Consider the following 17,926-nt stretch of genomic DNA (forward strand, 5'->3'; position numbering starts at 1 on the left):
TCTGTCCAGGTTCTTCTCTCTATCATTCCTGAGGGATTTTGCTGTTAAGCAAGGGAAATCTGTACAGGCTTTGCTGTTTTGTGGATTTTGTGGTGGAATTTCTAGTTGAAGTACTGGACAGTGTAGCCTTTTTGGCTGCATTATCTGTCTTTAAATTCTCTCTTAAGTGTCTATGCATTTTCTGCATTTTTTGACACTGTAAGAGATTATTTTTGATTGCTCCGGGGTCCACGCACATGGGCGGGACTATTCACTAGATTATGACTATAACAGAGATACCCCTACTACAGAACTGGAGTTACAGGACAGAAACTACTCCTTATTGAGCAACATCACTGCTCAGTGGCTGGGTCTCCTGGAGATGACTTACAATATGCCAGAAAAGAGAAGCATCCTGAAGGAATACCCCAAGCTACTACAAGGACTAGGAAAACTGAAAGGGAGGCAAATAACACTCCACATCGACGAAACAGTAAGGCCAATAGCGCAACATCACAGAAGAGTGCCGATACACCTGCAGCCACAGGTAGAGGAGGAGCTTGAAGCACTGCTCAAGCAGGACATAATAGAGCCAGCAGAAGTACCAACGCCCTGGGTGTTGCCAATAGTGGCCGTTCCAAAAAAGGACACGCAATTGAACATGAGAGACATCCCGGACCACACCTCTATAATATGATCAGCTGCCTCACAGGCACAAGGCGTTTCTCAAAAGTTAGATTTGTGTAAGGGATACCACCAACTAGAACTAGATCCTCAGTCTCGATATATCACAACGTTCTACACCCCCCTAGGTCTCTTCAGATACAAACGTCTGAGCTTTGGGATCTCCTCTGCTGCGGAAATATTTCAGGAAACGATAAGACAGGTGATAAGGCCAGTAAAGAACAGTTTAAATTACAGCGATGACATTCTAGTGTTTGGAAAGTCAGACGAGGAGCACCACAAAGCTCTGAGAGAAGTATGCTCTCACCTGGAGCAGGCAGGTCTGACACTGAATGAAGACAAATGTGAGCTAGAGCGAGAAGAACTAGTGTTTTTTGGCCACATTTTTTCCAAAAAAGGAATGCGCCCGGATCGCAGCAATGTAAAGACACTAGAAAGAGCGAAGCACCCAAATGATGTGGCAGAAGTGAGGTCATTCCTTGGTCTTGCTAGCTACTGTGCAAGATATATTCAAGACTTTGCCACTGTAAGTGCACCCTTAAGAGATTTGACAAAACAAGGCCACATTTTCAAGTGGACGGAAGAATGCAGCAAAGCGTTCGAAGAAATAAGACATGCTGTGACAGCCGTAGATAACTTAGCATATTTTGATCCACGACTATGCACCGAACTAAAAGTAGATGCGAGTCCAGTAGGACTAGGGGCAATATTGGCCTAACATCAACCAAGAAAAGACTCCCCAAGAGAAGTAGTAGCATATGGAAGCAAGAGCCTGTCAGACGTGGAAAAAGGATACTCCCAGCCGGAAAAAAAGAGCTTGGCAGTAGTGTGGGCGTGTGAACACTATCACATGTTCATCTACGGAAAACCATTTACAATCATAACAGATCACCAAGCACTGATAACAATATACGGCAACCCAAATGCAAAAATACCACCCCGAATAGAGAGGTGGGGGATAAGGCTCATGGATTACAATTTCAAAATAATTCACAAGCCAGGGAAGGAGCACAACCCAGCTGACTACGTATCAAGGCAACTCCTGCCACAAGCATCACAAGCGACAACGATGGCAGAGGAATATTTGAACTTTGCACTGAAACATAACACGCCGGCAACCATAACAATGGAAGAGCTAGAGAAGGAAACAAAACAAGACCCCACCATGCAAGAGACAATGAAAATAACAAAACAGCAAAGGTGGAGGCACGTGAACAGCAACAGCAGCTGGGAAAAAGGGGTAGAAAGAGAAGAGCTGCTGGCGTTCAAAAAGATAAGTGAAGAGCTCTCCGAAAGTGGAAATGGAATAGTGATGAGAGGCTCTCGAATAATAATGCCCTGGACACTGAGGAGAAGGACAGTAGAACTAGCGCATGAGTCGCATCGAGGGATTGTAGCAACGAACAAAATGCTGCGAGAAAAAGTGTGGTTTCCGGGATTAGACAACATGGTCGAGGAAATTGTGATGCACTGCCACATCTGCCAAATAACAGGGCCTCCATCAAAGCCAGAGCCACTGCAAATGTCACAACTCCCAAAGGCTGTGTGGGCAGAGCTGGCGGCTGACTTCTATGGCCCCCAGGAGACAGGAAATTACCTGCTGGTAGTAATAGACGAATTCTCCAGGTTCCCAATTGTGAGACAAGTGGCATCGACATCGGCAAACGCTACACTGCCAGTCCTAGATGACATATTCGCAGCATGGGGCTCGCCACAGTCACTGAAGACAGACAATGGTCCGCCATTCTCTGGCGAGGAATTCAAAAGATTCATGGAATACCTTGGAATCAATAATCGAAGGATAACACCTCTGTGGCCACAAGCAAACGGAATGGCTGAGCGGTTCATGGGAACCATCAAAAAGGCGATACAGAGAGCAAAACTAACACAGATCTCAATTGGCCAAGCACTATGTCAGGTGCTGAGAGACTATCGGAACACCCCTCACAGCTCTACAGGAAGGTGCCCTGCTGAACTAGTGTTGGGGCGCTCAAGCAGAACACGACTGCCACAAATGAAGGAGGTGGAAAGAGTGGAGCAAAAGGACATTGCCGCAAGAGATCAAGCAGCGAAAGCAAAAATGAAGGCATATGCTGATCAGAGAAGACACGCCATAAACAACAAATTAAAAGAAGGAGACACCGTGATAGTGAAACAAAGACAAGTGAGAAAATCAGATAGTGCTTTCTCAAGAGACCCATTGACAGTGACAGAAGTAAAGGGGCCTATGGTCACGGCGTCATCAGGCCAATATCACATCACGAGAAATAACTTCAGAGAATTGAAAACCAAAAAGGAGGAGGTGCCAAAGCAAGAGCAGAAGGAAGAGACTCAAGAGGAAGAAGCACAAGCTACCATCAGAGAACAGCGACCAAGAAGAGAATGCAAGAAGACAAAAAGACTAATAGAGGAGATGTAAAGATACGGAGGCCTGTGGAAACCTCTCTGTCATCCATCTCTCTCTCTCTCTCTCTCTCTCTCTCTCTCTACATATCTCTCTCTGACCACAGGCAGCATCCGGCGAAATGTTTTATTGTGAAATGTTTGTTTTGCAACAAGGGGGAGATGTCATGCCCAGGACAGGGGCACTAGGACCCTGGGGCACAGGACAGAGGCCAGGGGACACCGGACACCAGTTCCAGTCAGGGGAGGGGACAGGAAGGGACAGGGACACAACAAGCTGGACCTCGATGCAGGAGGTCAGAGGACACATGTGCTGTACCAGATAATATAATAAATAAGTACCTGAAGCACCAATCGTTTCCTGTGTGGTCCTGGGGGTCGGAGAACACGACAACCACCAAGACCTTTTGAGACATCAAACGTCCTTTAAAATTACCTTTGACTTGAGCAGTTAGAATGGTTTTGTGATCCTTACTAGTGTAACAAAATTTGGTGCAACTAAAAGACACACATTTTTCATTGAATGATGCCTGGATGTTATAGGACAGGTAATTGGTCAGTTTTGGTGTCACCGGAATGGTATCTTTTAGTGAGTCCACCTGTGCATGCCTACTTACGTCAATCAGAAGGCGGAGGGCGACGTCGTCCCTGACTTTCCCATCCCTCCTGGCCTGGGCCGCCAGGTTGGTGAACCACACGCAAGGGATCCAGTACTTGTTGAAATCTGAGTGGAGGCTGTCAAACTTCTTGAGTTCGTCCCGCGTCATGAATCCTGCAATGGACAAGTCGAGATTATGGCCTTTTATCACTGGGTCTGGCCTTGCCCTCCCTCATTGCTGGTGTCTGCTGATGATTCTCTGCAGACGTCATTGTGATATTTGGAAGTCACACACATCTCGGGTAGGAGTGATCTACCTCCAATAAGAGACATGAAGAAACACCTGATATAATATGAAGCATATTTTTGCTAGAATGGCGAAGCATGGTGTTAAGCAAAAATTGCTACCACCCTGCTTCGTCATTCTGAAAATGCAGGGATGCGCTGTATTCACAAGAATGCGGTCCACCCCTGCGTTTCCCCTAGCGCTAAAGCTAAACCTAGCTGCCTAGTGCCAACACAGGCATTCTCGCACCATAGTGCAAGGGTGCCTGTGTTGATGAATTGATTGTTTATGTGCAGGAAGGTGTGCCTTCCTGCACATAAATAATCACAAATGGCGATTTGTAACTTCTATTTGTGATACATTGTGCAGCACACATAGAAGTTGCAAATCGTATTTTTTTTAATGAATGTTTATGTGCAAGAAGGACACCTTGCTTCACATAAACATTCATGGCGTTTTGCTGTTTCTATGTGTGCTGCAGAATGCAGCACACATAGAAACAGCAAAAACGAGGAGAAATTAAACATTTCTCCTCATTTCATCATGTTAAGACCGGGTGTTCTCTGGTCTTAATTTTGGCGCTGCATCCTATTTATGCCATCCTTGTAAATAGGGGCAGCTTCAAAATGAATGGTTGTTGCGGTGGAACGCCCACCGCAACACCCTTTTCCCACCCCTTTCAGGCTAAGTGTAGCGTGTAAGGGGGCCTTATTTACAAGGTGGCGTTAACCCATGTTATTAACATGACTTAACGCAGCCTTGTAAATAAGGAACAACCCCTGTTGCCACAGAAATGTCATAAAAAGTGATGTTCCTGTGGAGATAGGGGCTTGTAAATATGCCCCAAAGTCATTTTTTTTGCTGCAGTTATATGTAAAGCGCAAACTCGACCCGAAGGTATCAGAGTGCTTTACATGAGCACCAGTTGCATTACATTCCCTTTTTTGGCACAGGGAGATAAAGTGGTTTGCCCAGAATCACAGGATGCTTGTGCCTCCCGCCAGACTCAAACCTGGTTCCCCAGCTTCAAAGCCGGCCTCTCTAGTCTTTATGACACACAAAACGCTCCCACTAAATGGTAAGCAGATAAAATGCTCCTTAAGTAGATACACAGAATATTAGACCGAAATAAACGTCAAAACAAGCCCAAAATGATTCATTAAAAAATCCAAATGAAGCAAAAGTAAGTTACACTGAAAGTGGAAGCTTGATGTGACTGTGATGTGTGGGACTGTATATGGCAATGAAGGATGGGACCTTATATGGCACTACCGACTGGAGCCTTGTAGGACCAAAATGGCTTCGGAGTAGTCCTTTATTTGATGCAGAGAGGCCAAGGGGGCTAGGGGTCATATTACAAGAAAGGGCGATACATTATTGCCGCTTTTATCCGCAGGAAATTGCCGCTAAAGCGGCGATAATGGGCTTGATAATATGTCCTTGTGAATTCCCATAGAAGCCCCTGTTAACACCAGAACCTGGGCTTCTATGGGAATTCACAAGGGCCTATTATCAAGCCCATTATCGCCGCTTTAGCAGCAGTTTCCTGCCGATATAAGCAGTGATAATGTATCGCCCTTTCTTGATAATATGGCCCTAGATTCTCCTATTCTGGTTAGTTTTCCCATACCCTAAATCTGTCATTAGAAATTTACGTCCCTGGACCTGCTGGCCAGAAGGCTAGTACAGCCAGGGGCGGGGAACTGGACTACTTCACTGGGAACACTTTGACTTAGTTCTGGGCATCCACCAGCGACTGACCAATGAGGGGCTACGGATATGTGCCAGGAAATGACCTGCTTCCACCACGTGGTCCATCGTGGGGAACCTCTTGAGCACGCGAGTGCTGACGGAGCGCAGGATGAGCACGGAGGACAGGTTTGCGTAGCGGATCAGGGTGCGGCGGAGGATGCGTCCTCTCTCGTCACCGCCATGCACGTTGCTGGAGATGACGCACATTAGCTGGTCTGGCAGCGGGATGTTGGTGTACTGGCCCCACCAGCGGTTCACGATCAGCGTTACATAAAAACCTGCAGAAGAAAACAGTGTTGATGGTTATAGCGCCCTCAAGGTCAAAGCAGCGTCTCAGTGGAAGCATGCACTTCTGGGACATTGGAAACAAGTTCTTGTGGTGAACCATACTTTGATAAGCGTATACTGTTGACATATTTCCTAACCTTGAGATCCTGCATACATTGAATCTCCATCACATTTTTACTCCCAGAGCCCTGCCATGATTAGTAGTTGTAAACTAAGGGGCATATTTAGGAAGCTTTCACACAGCGCAGCATGCCAACTCGCTACGCTACGTGACAGGTAAAGGGCTGGAATGCATGGGGCCTCATTTATGAAAAGTGTTGCATCGCTGCGTGAAAATAGCGATGCGTCACTTCTCAGTGCGCCCTCCTTGCGACACCCGTGATGCGTCATATTTACAGTATGACGCATCATTGCGCAAGGAGTTACAGATACGTCAGTATTTCTGACGTATCTGTATGGTGCAAAAGTGGCGCATTGCTGGAGTGTGTCACAAAAGTGACGCAACTCCAGCAATGTATCCTTTCACATGGGGCAAGTCCCATGTGAAAGGGCCTGCGTCAGTCTTACGCCTGCTGTGAGGCAGGCGTAAGAAATTGACGCATTTGTGTCTTAGAAGTGGCGCAGTGAAATCACATAGATTCCACTGCGTCACTTCTATGACCCTTTCTTGCGTCAATACGCCCCCCTTGCATACATTATAATGCGGCGCAGGAGTTTACAAAGTGACGCATCTACCTAGATGCGTCACTTTTTAAATATGGCGCAACAAGGCGCATTTTTTACACCACTGGTGCGTCACAAAAAGTGACGCACCGGCGGCGTAAAAGTGACGCACAGCCTCATAAATGAGGCCCATGGTATTTAACATAATACAGCGCATTTCTGTCTTTCCCTTGTGCCGGCGACCTTTTGGCTGGCTAACCCAATGCAGGTACCATTGTGCTGCAGTGCATGGGTGCTTGTTTTGTAGGCAGGATTGGTTTTGTGCAAGAAGGGACATCTTCCTGCAAAAAAAACAATCCCCTGAGGTTTTGCAGCTTTCCACGTGCTGCAAAATGCGGCACACGTAGAACGAGGAAAAAAACGAGGAGAAATAAACATATTTTTCTTTGTTACGCCTCCCCTTGGGAAGCATAGCATTTTGACACATTCCCAGGCATAGCAGTATTGGTAAATCTGGGAATGTGTCAAAATCCATGGGTGGATGCGAGAGAACACCATGTTCCACCCATGGAACGTCTCCCTCTGCAGGATGACGCAAGGCAGTGATTTGTGCTGCGGTGCATTATTCAGAATTTATCAATTCATGCAAGGCCACGCAAGGTGGCCTTGTGTGGCTTATAAAATCTGACTTAGGGTTTGCATCACCCTTGTGCGAAACCTCCATAAATATGCCCCAAAGGGTTTTAACCGAAACCAGGATACAAAGGGTTAAATCTATGCATTGGAATAGGATCACACTGATTTGACCATTAGCTGAGATGTTTTCATTTGTCAAGTCATGGGAACATGCATTCTGTGACAGAATAACTTGGGTTTTCTTATCAGTTATTGAACTAGTCTAATGACATTTGACATTTGCACTGTGGTAATAAATCTGTCTGTGTCTGTTTATTTATACACTTGTTCCAAATACCTGTTTTATCAGGCCACCTTTATCTTCACTGGTAGTTATAAACATCATTAAATGACAAAAATCCATCTCCTTAAAACCAACATTCCATTAGGTTGATATCTCCAATTGCTGTTAACCCTGTGTTTGCCCTACTAGACGTCCTTGTTTTATCTGAGAACCCCAATTAGATCTGGTAAGGTTTGTGACAGTCGCGGCCGGCATGAATCTGGGGGAGGGGGCGGGCGGTAAGGGGGGGTTAAATTTAATAAGAAATTAAAAAACGTACCTGCACGCTGGCCGGGTCCCGCGTTTTCTCAGTGTCTGCTCCTGCTCTTCTGCCTCTGGCAGGAACAGGAAGCAGGCAGTCGGACTCCCACCCCTAAGCCAATCACAACGCTGCATGCAGCATTGTGATTGGTCGGGACGCCGCCCAGCCAGTGGCTAATGGCCCAGCCACATTCTCCATGTAGGCTGCATTGCAGCCTACATGGAGACAGGCAGAGTGCGCATGACTAGTGGGCCCGACCAAATCAGTCATGCGCACTCAGAAGTGGGCACACCGCTCCTCCCCTGCCCAGCCCTGCTTGCAGAGCAGCCCCACCCGCAAGCAACCAAACCCTTCTGCTTTCTTATAGTGCGAGAAGCAAAAACATAAAATGGTAGTTATTACAATTTTATGGTTCTGCTTCTCACACTGCGAGAAAGCAGAGGGGTGACGCGCCTCCTCCCTAGTGGAGGAGCCGCCCCTGGTTCGTGAGTTGATCCTTTCCTTTGCTCTCATTCCCAGATATGCTTGACTTGAAATAATTGCTCTGTGTTGGATGTTGGCAACGAAGAGACCATGAGGCATATTACCAACAAGTAGCGATATTTATCGCTAAATAGACTTAGCGACAATTTTTTTATCGCTGAGCATCGCCGGAATTTATTGCTGAGATACCGTGCTATTAGCAACGTTTATCTCCAAAGCGATACATTTTCCGGCGATAGCGGCGAAATGCATGAATATCGCTGAGAATACAGCGATATTCACGCATTAGCGACAAAATGCTCTTAGCTATGTTATCCACCTCCCATTGGATAACATGGCTAAGAACTGGTCTGGGCAGGTGTTAGTATTTGGAGCTATTCGCACTTAGCGTGAATATTTCCATCGCTACGCCTGCCTTGCTAATAGGCGATAGCGATGTTAGCGACTGTTTTCAGTCGCTAACAGTTTGGGGACGCCCACTTTGCATGTCATTAGCAATAAATATCGCTAACATGCAAAGCGGGCCCCAAACCGCTCGCTATAACCTAAAAGTTGTCGCTAACTGCTGTTAGCGACAGCTTGGTAATAGTGCGATAGAATTATCGCCGCTTAGCGGCTGAGAACAGCCGCTAAAGCGGCGAAAATTCCCTATCGTCACCCTTGATAATATGCCTCCATTTTCTTTTCTAGGGCCCAAGATACTCTTAGAAGGGAAATATGGGATTCTACGGGTGTGACATTTTCCACACAATTATGGATTCGCCACATGTGGATTATAATCTTCTTCTACATAATGTGCAGATGTTAACAAAAATGTTTCTGGTTCACATGGATCAAGTTTCTAAAAACGCAGCCACATATGTTGCAAAGGAAATGGGAAGCCCTTTGCAAAGGTTTAATGGTCACCTTTCTGTTGATTGCTGTATGTAAGTGTTAAACTCATACTAATGAGGTGCAGCCTTTCCCCAGACAGTATTAATATGCATAAAACTACATTTTGAAGTAAAACTGCCACAAAATCTGCCCCACTCCACTGCATGGTTTACCTTTTCTTCCTGCATAATGTACTTAACCCTGCCCCATAATTTGGTTTTCCCCTGCCTCATAACTGCAGTGGTCATGAAAGTATCTCATGCTATTCATGAATTAGATCTGCAAATAAATAGGAAGGCAGCCCAAGAAACATAGAAGACCACAAATTCCCCAAAAGCGCTTTGAGGCACTGAAAAGAGTGAGAGCTCTCAGCTCACCAGAGCTCACTACAGATGAAGTCTTGGAATTAAGATGAACCCTTCACAACACTAGCCTGTTGGGGTGAACATGTTTCACCTTGAAGGTCCCATTGTCCTGCCAGAGGATCTCCTTGTCTCGTGCTCCATCTGCTGACGGTTTCTACAGATCCTAATACAGTCCTAAACATCTTGGTCAATGGGGCAAAGGTCATATGTCAAAGGTCAGGCTTTAATTCTGCTCTGGCTTGTCTGGTTCATTCTGTGGGTCCCCATGTTGATTAACGACACCAGATCCCACACATTAGGAATTTTCAGATCAGGCAGAGAAGAAACAAGCATTTACAATACAATGGTCTCGGCATTATTAAAGGTAGAGCTATTGGCATTGCACATGACATTTAAAAAAAAAATCATAAATAAATGGCATTTTCATTTACATTGCCAATAGCTTAATCGTTAAATAAATGGCATTGTCATTTTCAATGCCAATTGCTTAATCGCTCGCAAATGAATGACCTAATGCATTTACACACACACAGAGCCACACACACACACAGAGCCACACACACACACAGAGCCACACACACACACACACACACACACACACACACACACACACACACACACACGCACACACCCAGAGCCACATACACACCCAGAGCCACATACACACCCAGAGCCACATACACACTGTAGAGCAAGCACAGCCAGGGGGCAGGAGAGCAAGCACAACCAGGGAGCAGGAGAACAAGCACAACCAGGGGGCAGGAGAGCAAGCACAGCCAGGGGGCAGGAGAACAAGCACAGCCAGGGGGCAGGGGAGCAAGCACAGCCAGGGGGCAGGGGAGCAAGCACAGCCAGGGGAGCAAGCACAGCCAGGGGGCAGGGGAGCAAGCACAGCCAGGGGGCAGGGGAGCAATACACACCCAGAGCCACATACACACACACAGGAGAGCAAGCACAGCGAAAGGGGCAGGAGAGCAAGCATAAGCGAGGGGGCAGGAGAGCAAGCACAGCGAGGGGGGCAGGAGAACCAGGGGGCAGGGGAGCAAGCACAGCCAGGGGGCAGGGGAGAAAGCCCAGCTAGGGGGCAGGAGAACAAGCAGAGCTAGAGGTCAGGAGAACCAGGGGGCATTGGGGCAATACACACCCAGAGCCACATACACACCCAGAGCCACACACACACACACAGGAGAGCAAGCACAGCGAGGGGGCAGGAGAGCAAGCACAGCCAGGGGGCAGGAGAGCAAGCACAGCCGGGGGGCAGGAGAACAAGCACAGCCAGGGGGCAGGAGAACCAGGGGGCAGGGGAGCAAGCACAGCCAGGGGGCAGGGGAGCAAGCACAGCAAAGGGGCAGAGGGCAAGAAAAAATGGCACAATCAGGTGGCAGAAGGCAAGAAAAAACGGCACAATCAGGGGGCACCTCCCTAAACCTAACTGTAGGTGGTGGAAAATCTACAAGTGTGACCAATGTTTGCGGAAACTTGGAGCTGCCAGTGGAGGGGTACCATCGACCATTAGAGCTCCTGTGCTATTTGTTGACTATGTCAGACAACAAAATGGCCTAATGGGACTCTGAGGAGGCAGGGCTCAGTGACTATTCTCACATAAATGTATTTATAATGAATTAAATACCCACGGCTTGCTAGAACAGGATTACACCGTGGCCCGACTTTCGGGTGTGCGTAGATAGGTCTCTTCCTGTTTCAGCAGCTCTGCTCGGCTCTGTGTGAGGCCACATCTTCTTTACAAGGAGGAAGTGCAGACCCTGGGAGGGGGGTGGGTGGGCTGCATTTATACATACACACGTTATTATTTCTGTCATAAACTAACCTCACCGGTATCTAAGGCTGCACACACAGATTAATATTGTACACACACGGGTCATTTGTACATACACACACGTTATTATTTGTGTCATAACTAGCCTCGCTGGTATCTAGGAGTGCACACACAATAAATGTGTACACACACACGGGTAATTTGTGTGCATCAGCTGCTCTTGTCTGTAGCTCTGCCCTCTTTCTACAGAGATAGTTTGCAGTTGGTTTTAAAGTATTGTGGTTTCATGTCCCGGGGCCCTGCGTCATCAGCTTTAATTCAATTACTCCATGTTCGCGCGTTATAGCAAGGCCCTCGGCTGCCGTATGCGTCTCCTGTCTCCCATAGAGGGCGCTCCAGACCACACCAGCAGAAGTGTGTGGAGGGAAGCGAGGGTGCGCAGTACATGGAGCTCAGAGAAACCCGACAGCTGTCACAGCATGCCACTCACAACTGCACACACCCATAGCAAAGCGCATGGAAACTCGAAAAAGATTACTCTTTGCTCGCAGGCCTATACATTGCAGCTCAGTATTGCTTTTTTACTCTGCCTACTCATAGGATAGGTAATAGGCACTGCCTATTACTCTTCCTGCTCAGATTGAGGGGTGTTTGCGCTGCATCTTGACCTGCCTGCCCTGCTCACAGGGGTACAAACACAGCATCTTACACTGGATGCTTAGCGCACGAGAGGAGCAAATTGCACTGTAGGCACTGTATCTTGCTGTGCGTGCTCACCGCTGCAAAGCTGTGCACACAGGCACTGCATCTTGCAGTGCCAACTTACAGCATACTTGAAATGAAATGAAATGAAAATGGGTCTTATAAAGCGCACGTAGCTGCCCGTAGGCATCCAAGCGCTAAGACTAGAGTAGTTGTCTGGCAGGGCGTGGGGCCGGGGGGTGGGGGAGCTAGTTGTGAGAGAAATGATATCAATTGCTTTAGACACTGGGACGAGGAGGGGTCTACTTGTTAAACAAAAACTTTTCAATTGCTTTCGAAAGGAAGTCAATTGCGGATTGGACCTCAGGAGGAAAGGGAGGGTGTTCAATAACTTAGCCACATTAAGGGAAAAGGAACGGCCTCCTATTCTTGTTCTTCTGAACTTGGGCACCACGGCCAAAAAGGCATTGGCCGAGCGCAGTTGTCTGCTAGGCTGGTACTGAGTGATTAGGGAGGCATTGATTGCCGGGCCAGTTTCCCAAAATGCCTGGTGTGCAATACAATGGGGACTTGAAACTAATTCTGTCCTTAACAGGAAGCCAGTGCAGGCTTATTAGTCCGGGTTTAGCAGACTGTCTGCGTGGAATTTGCTGTAAGGTGCGGGCCGCACAGTTTTGAATGACTTGTAACTTTCGCAAAGTTGAGTCGGGGGCTCCCAAGTACAGAGCGTTACCAAAATCCAAACGAGATTGGATCAAGCCCTGTATCACCATTTGCCTGGCTTCGAAGGGTAGCAAAGGGAGGATCTTCCTGATGATTCTGAGAAGGCCGAAACAGGTAGCCGATAGCTTGCTTGCCTGACAATCAAATTTCAGGGACCTGTCTAGCCAAATACCCAAACTTTTGATGGCATCCTTTGGTACTGGAGGCGAGCCTAGACAGGAAGGCCAGATTGAGTCAATTGAGGCTGGAGCCGATCGGCCCAGCAGCATGAGCTCCGTCTTGTCCCCATTAAGTTTGGGACAGGACTGGGTCATCCATCCTTTTACCTTCTCCAGACATCCCGCTAGGTCCACCGTGATTGCAGAACCATCTTCCTGTGCCAAAGAGACCACCAGCTGAGTATCGTCAGCATAGGTAACGATCTTAATACCATATGGACGGACGATCTCAGCCAGCGGTCTCATATAGACGTTAAATAACATCGGGCTCAGGGAGTTGCCCTGTGGCACTCCACAGCCCAGGGGTTTGCTAGAGGATATGGTGTTTTCTTCAAAAACCTGAAAGATTCTGTCACTCAGGAAGGATTTGAGCCATTCCAGCGCCCTGCCCATTATTCCGATGTCACGGAGACGCTGCACTAAGATTTTATGGTTTACCATATCAAAGGCAGCGCTGAGATCGAGGAGGATGACTGCCACCGATCCTCCCCGATCCAAGATTGCTCTTGTTTCCTCCGTGACTGCCAACAGAGCGGATTCCGCTCCATGCTTGGGACGGAATCCCATCTGCGAGGGGTCAAGCAGCTGGTTGCTCTCAAGAAAACTTGTTAGGAGACCATTTAAATATTTCTCTAGAATGTTACTAACCCAGGGAAGCAGAGAAATGGGGCGATAGTTATTGAAATTATTGATGTCCAAATTGGGTTCTTTCACCAGTGCCCGCACCATAGCCTGTTTCCACTCGGTAGGAACTATGCTGGTGGAGATTGAAGCATTAAGTACCTCCAGCATAGTGGGAAGGATGGTTTGAGTAACAGCAGCCATGGTGCCTGGGGGCGCAGGATCCCTAGGGGATCCTGATTTCACTTGCGTCATCAAAATGGCGAGTGAATCTGGTTTTAGCAAAGGAAACTCCTCTAACGAGGGTGATAGACTAACCATGACATCCTGCTTAGAAGTTGACGTGCTGTCCACAGGGATGTTCAAGTCCGTATTCGGAAATGAGGAGTAGATGAGATCTATTTTTTGGAAAAAGAAATCCGCAAGATCGTCACAGCGAGCTTGTGAATTATCATGATTCAAAGGGGGCTGGGGAAGTTTAGTGAGGCTTTTCACGATCTGGTAGATCTCTTTAGAGTTGGAACTAGCTTCCGAGATTTTTTGTGTATAATACATTGATTGTACCCTCTTTATCTCCTTTTTGTATTCTCTGATAGCTTCTCTATAAATTGTTTTATCCAGGCGCCATTTTCTTTCTAGTCTTTTGCACTGGCATTTTTTCTCCCGGAGCTCAGCCGAGTACCAGGGAGCAGAGGTTCTGGATCTTTTTAGGGTAGTTCTTTTTATAGGCAATATAATGTTCAGTGATTTAGTTATCCAATTGTTAAACTTGCCATTGGCTACCAAAGGATCATCATTAATTACTGTTTTTGTAGTTTCTAACTCGTTGACCCACTTATCCAGTGGGAGTTTTGACCAGTTCCGTGCATCCCGTAACCCTGGTGTCAGTGCAGGGGGTATGTAAGTGTTCCAGATAAGGGGGACTAACGAATGGTCCGTCCAAGGGAGCGCAATCGGGGATTCAGCCTTCAGATTGAGGCAGTTACTAAACACTGGGTCTAGAAGATGGCCTTTAACATGTGTGGGTAATAAAACAAGCTGAGCCATCTGTAATGCAGATAGATCCGTAATTAGCTCTTGAGCAATATGATCTGTGGTGTCATCAAAATGGATGTTCAAATCACTTAACAACGTAAAGTTGGAGGGGGAGGTGGCTGGAATCGCAACAGCTGATGGCAGAGATGTGTGGAATTGTTTTAAAGGACCTGGGGGGTGATATATTAATGCTCCAGAGAAGCTGATGTTTGGCGAGAATTTTAGGCAAAAAGACATACTTTCGCAGTCTAGGAAAGGATTAGGGGAACAACGGCAAGTGTAGTGGTCTTTGAATATAATAGCCAAGCCGCCACCCTTTCCATGGGGGCGATCTAGCCTAGTTATTTGGTAGCCCTGCGACAGGGCTTGAATTACCTCAGGTTCCGAGTACGGGGTAAGCCACGTTTCGGTGAGAAATACTACGTCAGGGTTGAGCTCGTCAAGCAATACAGATATTTCAGTATGATGTCTAGGTAGGGACCTACAATTAAGAAGGTACATTTTAAAAGCCTGCTGGCTCTTAGTAGGGGGTGGAGCTTTAATTTGAGTATTACACTGCAGGCACTTAGGGGCTGATTCACAGAACTAACTTAAGACAAAATCCTAAACTTACTACTTTTGGTATTCACAGAAGTTAGGATTTTGTCTTAAGTTTGTCTTAAGACAGACTTAAGACAGACTTAAGTTAGGATTTTGTCTTAAGTCTGTCTTAAGTCTGTCTTAAGACAAACTTAAGACAAAATCCTAACTTCTGTGAATACCAAAAGTAGTAAGTTTAGGATTTTGTCTTAAGTTAGTTCTGTGAATCGGGCCCAGAGTAGGCAGATCCAACGGGTGATAGGGATGGAGACAAGGTTCCAAGGCTTGTGTTCCAATCCTGTGCAAATCGTTAGAGCTATAGTTTATAGCCTGCCCTGTGCGGGGAGCAGGGGTTGTGGCCCCTAGCCCCGTACGGTCGCGGACGGGCGCAGAAGGGCTTGCCTTTGGCGCGCCCGCTGCGCCCACCCGCTGCGCCGTCGGGGAGTGGTAGTCATCATATAGGTAAAAAGGGAGGGAGATGTGTGAGGCAGCCAGCAGCTAGAGCGCTAACCCTCCGTACCCCCAAGATGGCGTCCGCCCCTCTCTGGCACCAGCCCTGAATCGGCTGTGCAGGGGTCCGACTTAGCGTGGATGAGGTAGGGGATTCTCTAAAGTGCAAAAGTGCAAATTAAGTAGTCTAAAATGCACCAGCAGCATAAGCATACAGTTTAAAAGGTTACAGTAAAAAAGCGTGATGCACCGCTATTTAAAAAAGCACAATTTCTCAGAGTAATTTTAATCTATATAGCCCCCGGCATCCGCCTCAGGGGAACCACAAACACTTTAGTCTGAGCGCTCGCGTTTCAGCGCGATTTAAATAAGCAGCAGGGGCGGGAGGCAGCCAGCAGCTAGAGCGCTACCCCTCCGTACCCCCAAGATGGCGTCCACCCCTCTCTGGCACCAGCCCTGAAGCGGCTGTGCAGGGGTCCGACTTAGCGTGGATGAGGTAGGGGATTCTCTAAAGTGCAAAAGTGCAAATTAAGTAGTCTAAAATGCACCAGCAGCATAAGCATACAGTTTAAAAGGTTACAGTAAAAAAGCGTGATGCACCGCTATTTAAAAAAAGCACAATTTCTCAGAGTAATTTTAATCTATATAGCCCCCGGCATCCGCCTCAGGGGAACAACAAACACTCTAGTCTGAAGAGGCATCGTGCCCTATGCTGTTTGGTCACGAGAACAGACGTGCAAACTGCACATGGCACTGCATTTTTAGATGCCAGATCACGTGCTTGAGATGGTCACGCTACAGTGGGGATCACACTGCAACTCGTCATTTAACCTACTCTCTGGTGACGGCATGAGTTATGCGCACTGCACTGGAGGCTGCACAGGGCAAGGTTGTGTAATGGAGTATGCATGCATTGTAAGATGCAGCGCCCACAGTTGTGCAAGCCTCGCACGTTAAGATGGCCATGTGGGATGTCATTCACTAGTTATGCGCTCACGCCACTGCCTCACCAGACAGTGTGTGCACCTTCCACTGCCTACGCACTGCATCGGACGCTCACTTACTAATTAATGGCCGATTGGGCGCTATATCGTGTAAATACATATCAAACACCGTCAATAGCACTACACTGGGACTGGGTCGCTGCACGAAGCCACTGCTTGCTCACAGCATGAGATGTGCAAACTGCAGTGGAGGATGCTGAATGCCCCACTGCCTGGTGAGACAGTGGGATGTGTGGATTACTAGTGAAAGCCATCTTAACGTGCGAGGCTTGCACAGTTTTGAGCGCTGCATCTCCCACTGCATGCGCACTCCATTGGGCCACCTTGCTGTATGGGGCACCACATCGTGCACTGCTTCTGTAGTAGGGGATTTCTGTGTATAGTCATAATCTAGTGAATAGTCCCGCCCATGTGCGTGGACCCCGGAGCAATCAAAAATAATCTCTTAAAGTGTCGAAACAATGCAGAACTGCACAGACACTTAAGAGAGAATTTAAAGACAGATAATGCAGCCTATAAAAGGCTACACTGTCCAGTTCTTCAACTAGAAATTCCACCACAAAATCCACAAAACAGCAAAGCCTGTACAGATTTCCCCTTGCTTTAACAGCAAACACCCTCTGGAATGATAGAGAGGAGAACCTGGACAGACAAGCCCCATAGGCTGCCATTATGTGGCTCAGAACAGGATACTGGGCCCGATTCACAAAACTAACTTAAGACAAAATCCTAAACTTACTACTTTTGGTATTCACAGAAGTTAGGATTTTGTCTTAAGTTTGTCTTAAGACAGACTTAAGACAGACTTAAGTTAGGATTTTGTCTTAAGTCTGTCTTAAGACAAACTTAAGACAAAATCCTAACTTCTGTGAATACCAAAAGTAGTAAGTTTAGGATTTTGTCTTAAGTTAGTTCTGTGAATCGGCCCCACTGTGCCTTTAAGAGAACCTTCCAGAACTTCACAGTATCCCAGAATGCACTGCAGGTCCCATTTAGTTTCAGTTCTTTTTTCCGGCTCCTGCAAGCAGGACCCTGGAGCATTGAGCTCTCCCTTTTCAAGGGTTTTTGGTGATTTTTCACTATTAATTTCGATATGAGTGCTTCTAAAGTACTTTAGTGCTGTTCTTCTTGGTTTTTGCTCCTTTTTGTTGTCAAATATGCCTGCATTATTTGACAAATGCCCGGAGTGCTCCAGGAAGAAGGCAAAATCAGATTCCCATGAG

At 47.1% G+C, this 17,926-nt stretch overlaps 1 protein-coding gene across 2 annotated transcripts in view; it reads right to left on the reverse strand.

The window, feature by feature from the left end:
- Positions 1-17,926, reverse strand: part of BEST4 (bestrophin 4) — a 133,327-nt gene that overhangs the window by 75,745 nt on the left and 39,656 nt on the right. For both annotated transcript variants that reach the window (XM_078673486.1, XM_078673485.1), the window contains exons 4-5: positions 5,747-5,980; positions 3,684-3,838 (exon numbers count right to left, since the gene is read on the reverse strand). In XM_078673486.1, coding sequence (XP_078529612.1) covers positions 3,684-3,838; positions 5,747-5,980 — 389 coding nt within the window. The remainder of the gene's footprint in view (positions 1-3,683; positions 3,839-5,746; positions 5,981-17,926) is intronic.

This window comes from Lissotriton helveticus, chromosome 1_2, assembly GCF_964261635.1.
Source record: "Lissotriton helveticus chromosome 1_2, aLisHel1.1, whole genome shotgun sequence".
Classification (NCBI taxonomy): Eukaryota; Metazoa; Chordata; class Amphibia; order Caudata; family Salamandridae; genus Lissotriton; species Lissotriton helveticus.